The sequence below is a fragment of the Heteronotia binoei genome, chromosome 9, assembly GCF_032191835.1.
Source record: "Heteronotia binoei isolate CCM8104 ecotype False Entrance Well chromosome 9, APGP_CSIRO_Hbin_v1, whole genome shotgun sequence".
Taxonomy (NCBI): Eukaryota; Metazoa; Chordata; class Lepidosauria; order Squamata; family Gekkonidae; genus Heteronotia; species Heteronotia binoei.
The window spans coordinates 76,840,727-76,856,599 of record NC_083231.1 but is presented as its reverse complement, the minus strand read 5'-3'; the positions used below and the strand labels follow the sequence as shown (position 1 = coordinate 76,856,599).

Sequence of the window (15,873 nt, the reverse complement as noted above, 5' to 3'; positions counted from 1 at the left end):
ATCTCGCTCTTCCTCTCAAATATCAGTGCTTTTCCCTTTAACCTGGTCCTCCCTTGTGAATGTCAGTTCAAAATGATTGATTAGCTGAACCTGTTGTCTTTTCCATCCTGCTGTTTGAACCAGAGTTGGAATAAGAGAATGTCCAGAATGATTAGCTCATCCGTTGTCCTTTCATGGTCTCAGTTTATAGCAGAAAACCTCTGTAGCACAGAAAATCAACATCAATTATGTTTTCATAGACAGCCAACCATTGTAACATCACCAGTGAAAAGTAAAAGTGTCTATAATGTGTGTGTCTCTTGTCTACCAAGATTCCTTCTTTAATGCCTTGGACAGCTCCAAAGTGAAAAGTGGTTTCAGGCTTCCTTTCAGATTTGCTTGGCAGACAACAGCATTAAAAAAGCATTCTGCTCTTAATTTAATGTATAGTGCAAGTTATTCCGCTCTGGTTACTGGCTATGTTATGTATTCAGACTATATGCAATATAGCTATTATACAAAAATGTTTCTGGAATTTGTTTCATTCTTTTAGCATTTAGAGGGAAAGAAAGAGGTTCACAAGTGGCTAACATTTAGTTTGAAGTTATAAACTTTAATTTCGTTTGTTCTGCCTATAAAAATAAAGCATAAACTTTTTGTGAGGTAACTTCACATATTTTAACAATGATGTGGCAGAAGCATAATATAAGCATTCATGTTTTTACTTTAATAAGTGAGATATTGTTTTTTTTCAAAATATGCTAATGTGTTAATTTGCTGGAGCGTAATAGTTCAGATAGCCTGATATCTAAGAACCAAGGTGTACTTATTCTTTAAAAGTAACACATACAAGAATTACTTTTTAAAAGTTAAAAAAAAATGAATGTGGGGGTATCTTTTTAAACAGAAGGATCACCCCAGTGTTTCTTCATTTCTTCCTGAGGAGGTTTTTTTTTAATTAATTTAATTAAGGACAGTACCACAATTTCTTATAACCAGAGTGGGAGGTCAGAGGTATTGGCAGGAATGGGCAGAGGTATAATTTAAATCTGACTGGATTATTTATTTTATTCAAACTTCTTCCTCTTTCCAAAGAGAACATGAAGGAAACTTACAAAATATTATATAATTAAATTCCTTTTTGACACAAAAAGAAGTGACAAGTGAAAGGAATTGAAGAAACTAAAGTAGAACCATGAACAGGGCTTTTTTTGAGCAGGAATGCAGTTCTGGCTGGCTTGGCATCAGGGGGTGTGGCCCAATATGCCAGTGAATCCCTTCTAGGCTTTTTCTACAAAATGCCCTTTGCGTAACAATGGTGACATCAGAGGGTGTGACCTAATATGCAAATGAGTTCCTCCTGGGCTTTTCCTACCAACCCCCCCTCCCTGACCATGAATATAGCAATTTCTTCTCAGCATCAAAATGTATATTTGTGTTTAAAAGAAAATATGTCAGGATAAAACATCATAATGCTGTGGTCAGAAATTAGATATGATTCAAAAGGCTTGGTAGCAGATAACTTGTGAAACTGTTGTTCAAAACGAGGAATAATCCCCCATATAACCAGTTCCCAGGAAAACAACAACAAAACATGAACAACAAAATATGCCTCCAAATGTTCTGTAATAAAGTTACTCCTAGATTAAATCTGTAATGTTCTGTAATAAAGTTACTCCTAGATTAACAGTTAAGTAGTCATATCTAATGGCACAACTAAATGGAAATCAGTTCAGCAGTAGTAACCATTCATATTAGGTTTGGTGTTGCTTGAAATGGGGGAGTTCCCACTCTGCTTGTTGACTGCACTGAGTGGGATATTGGTGAAATTTTGAGGGCTGTAATTTTACAAGCAGCTTTCAGAGATTAGGATATAAATTTGAATATACATGCTTGGAACACACACAAATAAAGCACTGGAGACTGCACAGAAATTACAGATACCTTTACCCAGACAGGAAGTTTGCATAAATATTCTCACAGTCCCCCATAAAATGGATAACCACTGTACATGGCTTCCAGGAAGTGAATGTAGCATGTCTTGTACTCTGTTTCAAGATGACACAAGAGCCTAGATACCCAGCCTGCCTCTCAGACCTGTGTTATTGCTCAGCCTTGTAGACTTATTTAGTAGGAAAGGAAAACTTTCTCTTTCAGAATTCTTCAAAGGGAACAACATATTATTCCAAAAGCCATGCTATATGTGCACATAGCTTCACATGTGTGATGAACTAATCTCAAAGAAGACCACAACTATTTAAATATCCTATAAATAAATAAATATGCTTCTGTATTATTTTCTTTCTTTGTTGAGGTGTCCAAGGCTGGAAGGAGCCTGTGCTGTTAACCCCTGCCAACATGGTGGAACGTGTATAGATTACTGGTCTTGGCAGCAATGCCACTGCAAGGAAGGCCTAGCTGGAAAAAACTGTGAAAAATGTAAATGGAATATTTTCTTTTTTCTCTATCATTCTCTTGCCATTCTTTTGCCATTATTTATGACTGCTGTAATTTTTACTGTTTCCACATAGAATTGAAAGAGAATGCACAGAAATTTTATTCAGATTTGGTACATTTTTTCATTAATATGTTATTCATTTTCTTTTTTTAATCATTATTATTCTTGCTTTGATTCTTTTCCCCATTCATTTCCATTTGCTTAACAAGAATAGTTTTCATACAAGACATGATGAACACTTTTTACCATAGAACAAAGTATGACTCAAGTGCACCTTTAAGACCAACAAATTTTATTCAGAATGTAAGCTTTCGTGTGCTCTAAGCACACTTTGTCAGATGAGGAATCAGGTCATAAACCATAAAAACTTTCTTCATTACTCTAGATCTTTCTGCTGACACTGCCTTATCATTAGAAGGCAAAGGTCGTCTTGACTACTATATGCGTCAAAATAGGAAATGGGAATACATGATGAAGCTTAACATTGGAGATACCGTTTTGGAGCCCCAAAGTATGAATAGTATAGAAATCAAATTCAGAACAAGGAGTGAAAATGGAGTTTTAATTCATGTACAGGAAAACAGTAATTATACTACCGTGAAGGTAAGATCTGCATTGATTTGATTGGGCTGCTTGCTATGAAGTGATGCTTTAATAAATACCAGAGTGTTGACTAGTGCTAGGCCCAGCTCCCAAGTATCAGAGGGCTGGATTTTTTTTGTTTCTAATCAGCTTTGTCTAGACTCCAAGTTCTGACTATTTGAATGGCAGTCGGAAGGCTGTTTGCTGCATATGTTCTTAATGAAACGTTGCACATTAGAGTGAAATCCTTTTCTTGTTCAGTCCTCCTATAAAATGTGACCACCACTATGAAATGTAAATCTCTGTTTAACTGCATAATCACACAAATCCAGTCCTCAAACCAACTGAGCCAAAGTCCTTGATTTAAGCCAGCTATGTTGTCTTGTTATCAATAGAGTATCAGCCACAGTTACAGCTGAGCTCTATACGGAATATATGTGTCTTCATCTTCTCAGAAGAGATGCTGAAGAATCAGTATGACATAGTACAAATGGATTTCAAAGTGTATCGCCAACATCTGTACCTTTTACAAGACAAACCTGTAGGCTCAGTCTTTCTGTATGACTCAGTCTACTTAGTCATAACACTAAATGAGTAGAACAGTAATGCTGGCAAGCTCCTTTATTGGATCGGTATAAGATCCAAGTTTTCTGGACTACTTTAATTGTTTCCATTTTCTCTCAGCTTATATGAATCTCCAGTGTAAGACCACAGTTTTATGCTTCAGCCAGCATTAATTTATCAATTTTATCTGGCTTCCCATTCTCTCAGAGGTCCATGGTTTGTTCTTTTGTGGGATTTCTAGAAACCAAAAGTCCTAACTAGCATATTCAGAGCTATACTGCATAATTTTTCATTGCTTCTACTTTTTTTAAAAAAAGTCAACCATTAGAATATTTGGTTATATTTGTGTTTTCATTAGCAGATAGCTATCCATGGCATGCAGTTACAGGGATGAAAAAAAGACATGGCAAGGAGGCTGCTGAGCATGTATATGTGTGCATATGCAAAGAAATGGAAAAGAGAATCTGATAGGCACAGGCTCTAGCAGCCTTTATCAAACTCACAGGAGGAGTGCACAGGAAATCTTTTCCCACTATTCCATAGCTGTGCAAGATGCATTCCTACTCAGAGAGCAATGCAACAGTCCCTGCACGTCCAGTTAAACAGTTAGTAGCATCACTGTTGTCCTATAGAGCATCTGTGTGGTTGTAGCCCAGGAGTCCACTCCTCCTGACAGTGTGATTTGTAGATTCTACTGAGCTGTTTTAAAAACTTGCAGCATAATGCTATCTAGATCTACTTGGATGTCCTACTGATTTCAATAGGACTTACTCCCAAGTAAGTGCACAGAAGGGTATAGCTTTAGATTTTAAAGTATAATAGTCTGACCATGTAGCTTTGCCTCTGGAATGACTTATATAACAGAACTATATGAAACACTTGCCCCACAGCCCTTCAGCAGAGTACAACAGTATTGCCTTTAGACAATCCTATTGCTGCACAGACAATCTGTCTACAGACTTTCGTAATGTTGTACTTTTAAATATGCTTTTATTTCAAACATACACAAGGGTAGGAAGTAGATAGTTATATGACTCATACTAAAAAAAAGGTCAACAAATTTAGTTCTGCTTATCAAAAAGGAAAAAAAAAAGCAGACAGCAGAAAGAGTTACAGTGATCCCAAGAGATGTTCAGGCTTATGCCTTGGCATACCTCTAAAGCAGAAAAGCTCCATAGTTCTGGGTTAAGAATGCCTCTCAGTATGGCCTGGCAGGGAGGGGTGTATTTTTCCCCCCTGACAGTGTGCAACTATTATTACGAAAAAAAGTGTTTGCAGATGATCTTGGGATTTTAAGCCTATGATAGCATAAGTACTTAGGAAAAGCATATAAATATAATGATGGAATCCCAGAGCCATACACACATACCGTGGACTACAGCAGATATGAATTTCTGAGGTCTAATTGCTTTCTTTGGTTGCTTCCCCCCCAGAGGTGTTTTCCAGACAAGAATTATCTAGAAGGAGGGACAGAGAAGGTCTGAAAGTCAGACCTTTGCTTAACCCAAAGGCTTCTGAGAGGAACAACACATACGGATGCTTGAATGAGAGCTCCTATTTGGTTTCCAAACTAGAGCAGGTTTTTTTTTTTTGAGTATCTGCACAACATCATTCCTTAATTGTTGACTTTTGCAAATCTGATTTAGTAGATGTTCTTAGCAAGATTTCTATCAAAACACCTTTCCACAGTGCATGGGAAGGAAGAGGTACATTTTTTTAAGGTTCTGTGCACCTTGGTGCCACTTTCCATGTCTCAGATCTCTTGCCATTTTCCTCCTGTGTCACCAAAAGCCTTTTTCAAGCCTTGTTTTTTTTTAAAAAAAATCAACAATTGCACAATTGTTATAGTGAAATAATGATACGATAGATGGTCAGATACCCTGAATGCAGAGGTGTATTTCTTTCAAGAAAATTTCCAGTCCTTATCATCAAAGGGCTAGAGCCAGTATGGTCTAGTGGTTAGAATATTGGGCTAGGATCTGGGAAACCCAGATTTGAGTCCCCCCTCCACCATGGCAGCTTGCTGGGTGACCTTCAGTCAGTCACTCCTTCTCATCCTAACCTACCTCATGGTATGTTGTTGAAAGGATAAAATGAATATTTGGAGAACAATATAAGCTGCTTGAGGTCCTCACTGAGGAGAATGGCGGGGTATAAATAAAGCAATATATTACAGGCATGTTTTTGATGAAAGATGGAGATACAGTAGAATTATTAGAGCATTGCAATAAATTGTACAATTGTTATTCTGTTACAGCAATATAGCAGTTGAATAGTTGTTTTCTTATTTTAAGTACATAAAAGCTTTCTGGTTATGTGGAGGGTGGAGTGGCACGGCACAGGACTGCAAGGAAAGGGCTAGGAAAACTGCTGCATAGATGCTCTGTTGTCACTGTGTTGCTGTTTCATGAGACTGACAGGATCTGGGCTCGGAGCAAAAGGATCATGGACACATTTTGTGTTTCAGGTCCACATCCCCAGTCAGTTGACTGGCAACATTGGAGGGGGAGATGGGAATGTAAACTGTATTCAAGCCCAACTCCTCATTGTCTGTGTTGGTGTGGACCTCACCATAAGTGCTTCCCACCCCAAGCCACTGCTTATCACAACAGGGACCCAGGGGGCCATGAAAGGAGGGCGAAATGGGATGCTCCCTTCCCAGTGAGTCCTTTTGGCCTCCTGTTTATAATCTGTATTATGCAATAACAATGTACACAAAATATCTACTTTATTATCATCTTTCTTTTCTTTACTTTTTGCAGGTAAAAGGTGGCAAAACACAGTATATTTCTGATGCTGGAGTTGGTGGCAAGGTAGAGCGAAGCATCCCTGAAGTTTATGTTTCTGATGGTCACTGGCATTCTTTCTTCATTGAAAAAAATGGGACTTCCACAATACTAGTAGTTGACCAGATCCACAGTAGAGATATCCTACATGTCACACAAGATTTTGGGGGACTGAATGTTGTTACAGTTTCTCTTGGTGGGATTCCACCTAACCAGGCCCAAAGAAGCAGTGATCCAGGTATGTAATTCACAGTGGTGGTAACAAATAAAATGGATGAGTATTCAGACAACATAGGTAGTTGTGCAGGCTCCTAGAAAAACCAACAAATCAAAGTCATATATAAAGTTTTATGAAGACTAGCCAAAATAACACAACACAATGTTGTTGAGTACAGCAGAGTATACTACTGTATACTACAGTAGAGTATACAACAGAGTATTCATGAATGAGATTAACTTCTGACAGTGCAAATCTATTGATTTAGAATGGTATAACTGTACATGGGTAGATCAGTTTGCAAAGGAACCTAAGACTGCAACGCAAATGATAATTTCCTGGAAGTAAGCATCAATAAATAACATAGTACTTACTTATGAGAAGACCTTAGTAGGATTATGACTAGTGTTTGAAATTGATATATCATAAAATATACAGCATTGTTCCCAGAGTATTCTCTGAGTTGGGTGTTGCATATGTGTGGCTGTAGAGCCTGTAGACCAAAAATGTAAGTACAATGTCCAGAAGACAACAGAATGTAAGAGATGCAAATTAATCTGTGGCATTTTACATGTGCAGGCCAGCATGGTGTAGAGAGTGGCAAACTAATATGGAAAACCAGATTTGATTCCCCACTCTTCCACATGAAACTGCTGGGTGACCTTGGGCTAGTCATAGTTCTCTCAGAACTTTCTTAGTCTCACCTACCTCACAAGGTGCCTGTTGTGGAAAGAGGAAGAGAAAGTGATTGTAAGACCCTTTGAGACTCAGTAAGGTAGAGAAAATTAAACATAAAATTAAAATGTTTACAAGATAGGTAAAGTGATAGGTGTAATAGGTGTTATCACAGTCTTGCTAGCAACATGCAGCTAATCTGTCCTTCCTGATACAGTTCAGCTTTTTATACTGAGATCTCCCTTAAATTATTTATTATTATTTATTAAATGTTTAGTTACCTCTAACCCAAAAGGTCTTTTACCTTATTTACCCAATAAGGTAAAAAACCCCTATAAATTAGCAAATATAATGATTGACATTAAAATACATGGCTATCACTATACCACTATTAAAACAGCTCAAACATGTGATTATCCTCTGAAGGCCAACCTAAATAATTCAGTTTTGCATGCCCTGAGGAAACTAAACAAGTCCAGCAGGGCACAGGTGTCATCTGAGAGTGCACAGGGTAGTGATATTCAGATTACCAGTAGAATATCTTGGGAAGTTGAAATGTTCTCAAATTGTTTTGACTCTGCAAGTGTTAAATTAGCAAACTGTCATGTTTACTCAGGAAAGCTACCACTTCAGCCTCTGGTACAGGTGTGCTACTACAGAAAACAGCTTGTTCAGTCCATCTTGGTCAGAACCATGCATATAAAGAACTGTTAAATACATTAGTCTCATTTGTTCATTAAATCAGCAGTGTAGGCATTAGTATCCTTACCTAGGATTTACAATATATATATATATATATATATATATTTAGGTGCAGACACCAAGGCCAACCAATCAGTAATATTTTAGAGAGAGCTCTTTATAACTAAATACCTGTCTAACTTAAAGGATTATCACTAGATAGAATAACGTTGCCTGTAGTAAGTTCACACTTCACATTCTTTTGCTATGTCCAATGAAAACAATGAAATCTGCATCACCTCAGTTGGTATGAGATGTGGTGTGAATGAAATCACATAGAAGGCATTTACCATGCTAGCCCAATCTATGTTCATAGACCAGGTTGGTAGAGAAGATTTGTACTTTATGCAAGAACAGACTGCTTATGGGAGGAGAGCAGGGATTTTTTTAAAAAAATAATAATAATGAATGATGTAGAAGTTGACAAGTTACTGGAGTCTTTCCTGCAGTAGGAATGTACATGCCATTTTTATATAGCAGTTTCTTAATATTGAATTACAGCACATGAGACATGCCAAAGATTTACAAATGGGAGATGTAAAACACTCTGAACTCAGATGTTCAACAATATGTGAAAAACAAGAAGAGAAAATGTAATATGCATTGATAACCATGCCAGAGTTGTGCAAAGAATGAACACAATCCAAAGGATAGATACCCTGTATAATATCTGTGCTCTGTAATAAAAGTCACCAGAGAAGCCACCTCTTTAGATCATGCTGTTGGTTCATGGAGCTGTCCAAATTAACTGCAGAGTATGAAATAATATTGTGTCTTTGTTTTATTTGTAGAATGGAAAGAAATAGCCTGTTTTAAACTCTTTTTTTAAAATTTACAATGAATGTATGCAAATTAAGGAATTATTTGTATACTAGGAATAAGGCTCGTTATGAAGAAAAATACAATGGGCTCTGTAAGAGGCTCTGGGTGAGTGCCCCCCCTTGCTGTCTTCTCACACCCACCCAAGTGAAGGCATTCAGTTTCCCCCACTTCAAGGGGAGCTGATCTCCACCATCTGGAGAACAGTTGTAATTCTGAATCATCTCCAGCCCTTACCTGGAGACTGGCAACAGTGTTTCCCAAGGAGGAAATGGCATTGTAGCTGTCTGAAGTCCCACCCCTCCTCAAACCCCACCTTCTCCGGGCCCCACCCCTAATTTGGAGTTGGCAACTCAATCTCCTTCCCTTTATCTGCCCCTCTGACTTCAGCTTTCCATTGCCTCCCCTCTTCCTGCAGCTTTTACATAGGAAAACGACAGTCTTTCTCCACAGTGTGCGGCAACCAAAGCAGCTTACATCATTCTCCTCTCCTCCCTTTTATCTGGAGAGCAAGTTTGGTGTAGTGGTTAAGTGTGCGGACTCTTATCTGGGAGAACTGGGTTTGATTCCCCACTCCTCCACTTGCACCTGCTGGCATGGCCTTGGGTCAGCCATAGCTCTGGCAGAGGTTGTCCTTGAAAGGGCAGCTGCTGTGAGAGCCCTCTCCAGCCCCACCCACCTCACAGGGTGTCTGTTGTGGGGGAGGAAGGTAAAGGAGATACTCTGATACTCTTTGGAGTGGAAGGCGGGATATAAATCCAATATCTTCTTCTGAACAACAACCCTGTGAGGCAGGTTAGGCTGGTAGTCTGTGACAGGTCCAAAATCACCCAGTCAGCTTCCACAGCAAGAACCTGTGTCTGGCAGACCCCACTGTAAAGCCCTAACTCCTATGCCCTCTTCAAACTACCACAGAATCTCCAGGAATTTTCTATCAACCTGGAACTGTCAGCTGTAGTCAGCACTGGTCCCAATGAGTTCTGCCTCAGAGGCCTTTAGTGATACTTTTCAGACCAACAGTCTGTCTCTGATAACGTTGTTGGTCTTAAGCAGAGGACTTCAATCTCTCTGCAAGTCTTGCTTTCCCTCCATATCTCTCTCTGTGTATCTAGTCTGCTGCACAGGGCTGGATCTAGGGGGGCAAAGGGGGGTGCTTGCCACAGGCGCCAATGGAGGGGGGGCGCCAAATGTTGTACGGAGTCCCTTGTATTCTATGGGACCATAAGATATAATGGCCCATAAGGGGGCATCATTTTTTAATTCCCCCCCCCCAAAAAAAACATGTAGATCCAGTCCTGCTGCTGCCACAGGGCACCATTTTTTTTCCATTTCCAGAGGAGGACAGGGAGGAGTCCTCAGCCAATCAATGGAAGCCTTTCTCTGGCTGTTTCCCTCCTCCTCCCTCCCTCAGCCAATTGAGGATAGGTTTCTTTCTCTCCTCTGTGAATAAGTGTGACAGGCAGCTCAACCAATGGGAGAGTAGGGAGAACCAGTAGCTGCCAGAACTAAGGTTGGTTGCCTTTTACTGACAGAATCAGTTTTGCTGTATAGCAACAGCCACTCAGGCGAACAAGAGGAGCGGGCTCAACCAATGTTACACAAGTACTGTTAATAAATAGTTTGACGGGCCAAAGGTTGGTGCACCACAGTCTCACTCAGTCCCAACCAATCAAGTTGCTTGGTTTTGTCAAGATGAAAGAGCTTTTATTATTTTATAGATTTGTTCAGAAGATACCATTTCTATCACAAACTCAGCTTACAATTTGATATATGCAAGGTGAAATAATATTCATTTCTACATGTTAATAGATAAATATATTTCCTTTTAAAGAAAAAGTTCCTTTAAGTCAAGAAATATGTCTGTAAACATTTTGGCTATAATTCTGACAATCGTAACATGTCTTCAGTATCCATATTCAGTGTAGGTATAATACCCATATGGAAGGATCCTTATAGGGTAGAGTTCTGTGTTACCCATTCTGTTGCCTTCCATCTTAGGCACACACAGTGTGTACCAAGCATTGAGACATATGGTATGATATATCAACAGATACCTTGGGATCCTTCTGTCTCCTTGTCAAACCTATTTCACATAAATGTTGTGAAAATAAAGAAGATATTTTAGTTCCTTGGTGGGCAGGCTAGATAATTATCAAATCCATAAATAATAGGCTACCAAATCCTTATAAAAATCTAGCACACTGAGTGCCAAGTGAATAGTTAAATGCTGCAGAGGATGAATGGTTAGGGTTAGGTCATCCTTTCCTGCATGGCTCCATTGCAAACTGAACCTTGCTGAGTCCAATGTGAAGTCATCTCATTTGTCTGACCATATAAAAGGTAAAGGTAGTCCCCTGTGCAAGCACTAGTCATTTTCAACTCTGGGGTGACGTTGGTTTCACGTTTTCATGGCAGACTTTTTACGGGGTGGTTTGCCATTGCCTTCCCCAGTCACCCTCCAGCAAGCTGGGTACTCATTTTACCAACCTCGGAAGTATGGAAGGCTGAGTTAACCTCGAGCTGGCTACCTGAACCAGCTTCCACTGGGATTGAACTCAGGTCTTGAGCATAGAGCTCTGTCTGCAGCTTTACCACTCTGCACCACGGGGCTATTTTGACCATATAGAACTGTGTAAACAAATAACACTGTTCCTTAGTTTCTGGTACAGAGAACAGTGGACTTAGATTCTTTGTCTTTCAGTTCTGCATTTACTGATAATGAAAAAAAAAGTCATGAAAATAACAAATTTCAGCACTTGGTTGATGTGTCATAATGTGTCTTCATGTATTCAGGCTACTGTCAGAAAAATATCCACTGGAATTTCAGAAGTTCAAAAATAATCTGGTCATTAGTTGACAGAAATGTGCCTGTTTGCAAGTGCCCTTTTTTGCCTAGGGGTTTCTTCCTTACAATATTTTTATATCCTAACTGATGAAGGCAAATAACAAAGCAGGAAATGTGTTTTCAAGCCTTGTCATATATTATAACATGTAATGAAAGTTTTAAAAACTTGACTAATTTTTAATCCTAAACATTCCATGTTAGAGATTAAAGTGACATCAGTAGGATTTGTAATATGGCAATTACAAATAAAAACAAGGACATTGTTCCATTCGTTTCATTGGAAGATATTTAGGTAGCAATATTATGCATGTTGACTAGATAGTAGGTCAAACTAGATGTTATGATGTCCATGGGTCTGACCTGTGGATGCGACACCAGTTAAAAATGGCCAAATTCTTCTCTGAAATTGTGTTAGTGTTCATGGGTCAGAACTCTGGATGCTAGAATGTCTAGTTTGGTCCTAAGTTCCGCTGACATCACTGAGCCTGAATTCCAAGGAAATGTGTGTTAGGATAGGGCTGCTAAGCACTGTCTTATCTTTCCCATTGAATCAAGTTGATGTAGTGCCTAACTGTGGTTGGATCATGCTTTAATATTTATTAATTTAAATATAAATATTTAGGAAAACATATGCTTTCAACCATTTATAGAAATGGCTTTTGTTCTTCAGAAGTTTTAAAATGCTCTTGCAGTTTTGAGAGGTTGTAGTGCAGAAACGGAGTTTGTGTTTATTTTTATTTCTAAATCTGTGTGCTCTCTAGGTTAGCTATCCAATATGTGTTGAAATGATAGAACCAAAGAGCCAACAGGAAAAAGGAATACAACATAGCAATATGTTCTTTGACATAGCAGAAAATTAGTTTTTAAATAAATGTCTGATATAAAAAAAAATCCCACAAAACCTTAATTAGATTGGTTGTTGATTTAAGCCAGGTTGAGCCATAATATTTTGTCCAATCTTTGTTTCAAAAGCTAGTGCATCATTAACTATTAAGCAAACAGGCTGTTAGTCAGAAAATCAACAACATGCCCAATAAATAGTGGCTGTAGTCAGATGTCCTGTCAAACTATGGCTTGTTACTATAATATAGTAGAAAGAATTCCTAGTTTGTATATAGCCCAGGTTGGCCTGATGTTTGCATCACCACTGCTTTTCAGTAGGAATGACATACTGTGTATGTTTCTATGCTCAGGTGATCATAAACTTGGGTATCAATTAATCCATAGTTTATAAGGTCTCCATGTCTACCGCAAAGTATTGCAGTATTGAACTGCAAACAATTTTTAGGGGATAGGGAAAGGTGTGTATTTCATTCTGAAATGCCGTCATAGCAAATAATGATAAAAACCCAAGTGTATGAAAAGGCTTTAAAATCAGAGTATATAATCCAGAAGTTTAAGCTTCTTTGCTGAGCTCCATTTAAAAGAACCACACCCAGTGAACAGTGTCTTTATTTTTTTCTCAACTTTACATAAGATGGTTTTGAGAGAGTATTTTTGCTTTCTAGTCTTAAATCAGAGTAGCTTTGTTTATATATACAATCTGTAAGTCACTGTTGTTCTCTTTTCCTAGGTTTTGATGGCTGCATTGCCTACCTGAAGTATGGTGAAGAAAGTCTTCCTTTCACGGGCAAACATAGCCTGGCTACCATCTCCAGAACAGATCCATCTGTGAAGATTGGCTGCCGAGGGCCAAACATCTGTGCGAGCAATCCCTGTTGGGGAGAGTTAATGTGCATTAACCAGTGGCATACGTATAAATGTGTGCCTCCAGGAGCCTGTGCCTCTAGCCCTTGTCAGAATGGAGGCAGTTGTGAACCTGAAGATAGAGGTGGATTTACTTGCAGCTGCCCTGACTCTTACACTGGAAGAACATGTGAGACAGCGGTGGCCTGTCTTGGTGTTCTGTGTGGCCATGGACATGCATGTAAGGGAGGAATTAATGGAGCTCATATATGTGTCCCTCAGCCTTACCCAGCTGAGCTGTCCTTGCCACTCTGGGCTGTTCCAGCCATTGTTGGCAGCTGTGCTACTGTGCTGGCATTGCTTGTGCTTAGCTTGATTTTGTGCAATCAGTGTAAGGGAAAGAAAGCAAAAGTGCCAAAAGAGGAGAAGAAAACAAAGGAAAAGAAAAAGAAGGGCAGCGAGAATGATGGCTTTGATGATCCTGACAATATACCTCCCTATGGTGATGATATGACAATCAGGAAACAGCCTGAAGGAAACCCTAAGCCTGACATAATTGAAAGAGAAAACCCTTACCTCATCTTTGATGAAACAGACTTACCACACAATACAGAGACAATACCCAGTGCCCCTCTAGCTTCCCCTGAACCAGAGATAGAACACTATGACATTGACAATGCAAGCAGCATAGCGCCTTCTGATGCAGACATTATTCAGCACTATAAGCAGTTCCGGAGCCACACTCCCAAATTCTCCATTCAGAGGCACAGTCCTTTAGGGTTTGCAAGACAGTCCCCTATGCCCCTGGGAGCAAGTAGCTTGACATATCAGCCTTCATACAGTCAAGGACTAAGGACAACTTCCCTAAGCCATTCTGCATGTCCTACACCCAACCATCTTTCTCGCCACAGTCCAGCTCCATTTTCCAAATCATCAACTTTCTACAGAAATAGTCCAGCAAGGGAAATGCATCTTTCAATGCGTGAAGGGAGCCCTTTGGAAATGCATAATGATGTCTGTCAAACAGGCATTTTTAACTATCCTACTAGACTAGGGAGAAGAAGCAAGAGTCCTCAAATGATGGCAACTCATAGTTCCAGGCCAGGAAGTCGTCTAAAGCAACCAATTGGACAGATTGCTCTGGAGAGCGGTCCTCCTGTTGGACTTTCCATTGAAGAGGTGGAGAGGCTTAACACACCACGTCCTAGAAACCCAAGCATCTGCAGTGCTGACCATGGAAGGTCTTCTTCTGAGGAGGATTGCAGAAGGCCACTTTCAAGAACAAGGAATCCAGCTGATGGTATTCCAGCTCCAGAATCATCATCTGACAGTGATTCCCATGATTCTTTTACATGTTCTGAGATGGAGTATGATAGGGATAAACCTATGGTGTATACTTCCAGGATGCCTAAATTATCTCAAGTTAATGAATCAGATGCAGATGATGAAGACAATTTTGGTGCTAGGCTTAAGCCTAGGAGATACCCTGGCCGCAGAGGAGAAGGTGGTGGGCCTGTGGGTGCACAAGCAACTGCACCTAGTACTAATGACAATACATCACCTTTAAAACTCGGACAACAAGGAGGCAACTTTGATTGGGACAATCTTTTGAACTGGGGCCCGGGATTTGGGCATTATGTAGATGTTTTTAAAGATTTGGCATCTCTTCCAGAAAAGATAGGAACAAATATAATTGAAGAGCGCAAAAGTGGTACAACACAACCAAAAGATGGGGAAGCAGAACAGTATGTATAAAACTTCATACTGACATTTTAGAGGGTGAACCCAACAACATAACACTCAAGCCATTCTATCGTTGTAGATAAGAAAAGGGCACACTTTTTAAAACCCAGGGCCAGTGGTTAGAAGGATGCATTCAAAAGTAATCACCAGTTTTGCTGCTGAAATGGACAAGTACTTTTTTGTTAAATTTATTGGGATTGGTGGGATTTGTTTCTCCTGCATGCATTATTATTTCCAAACACATTATTTGGTATGCAGCATTTGGAAAGAATTTTCAGCAACCATGTTTGGATGGTGAAATTTTAAATTAATAGTGATTTGTCCTAAAAATGGACACAAATTGTTTATTGTGCAGAGTGTGTTTGTATCCAGTTTTATTACGTGGTTCTAAAATTAAATATCGACTTTTCTTTTCCTTGGGAGACATTTGTAAATGCGTGAAGGAGCTGTGCTTTCAGGGCCTCCCGGAAAATGTACTTCCTATATCCAATTTCTGTGATTGTTCAGATCTGGATACTTTAAAGAATGATAAGGTTGAGTGATAGCTCTGTTATTTTTCTCAACACAGGGGTGCTAGAACCAGCTCAAGCTCATCAGCACTTTAGGAATTTATTGTTTTTGACAAAGTTGTGTGAGAACTTCTGAATCTTGATACTTCAGCCCCCCCCCCCTCCCCAAACTGGCAGTATTTCTAGCTAGTGTAGAAATAAATGGACATTGTCAAATCAAACAAAGGGTAAAATATGTGAAACAGGTAGCTTGGGTGAGTGCAAGAAGA

General features: G+C 39.3%; 1 protein-coding gene across 1 annotated transcript in view; it reads left to right on the top strand.

Annotated features, from left to right (window-relative positions):
* Positions 1–15,126, top strand: part of FAT4 (FAT atypical cadherin 4) — a 186,808-nt gene extending 171,682 nt beyond the window's left edge. Inside the window, exons 14-17 of the mRNA XM_060247379.1 lie at positions 2,294–2,418; positions 2,823–3,040; positions 6,346–6,607; positions 13,240–15,126. Coding sequence (XP_060103362.1) covers positions 2,294–2,418; positions 2,823–3,040; positions 6,346–6,607; positions 13,240–15,107 — 2,473 coding nt within the window. The 3' untranslated portion in view covers positions 15,108–15,126. The remainder of the gene's footprint in view (positions 1–2,293; positions 2,419–2,822; positions 3,041–6,345; positions 6,608–13,239) is intronic.
* Positions 15,127–15,873: the final 747 nt, after the last annotated feature.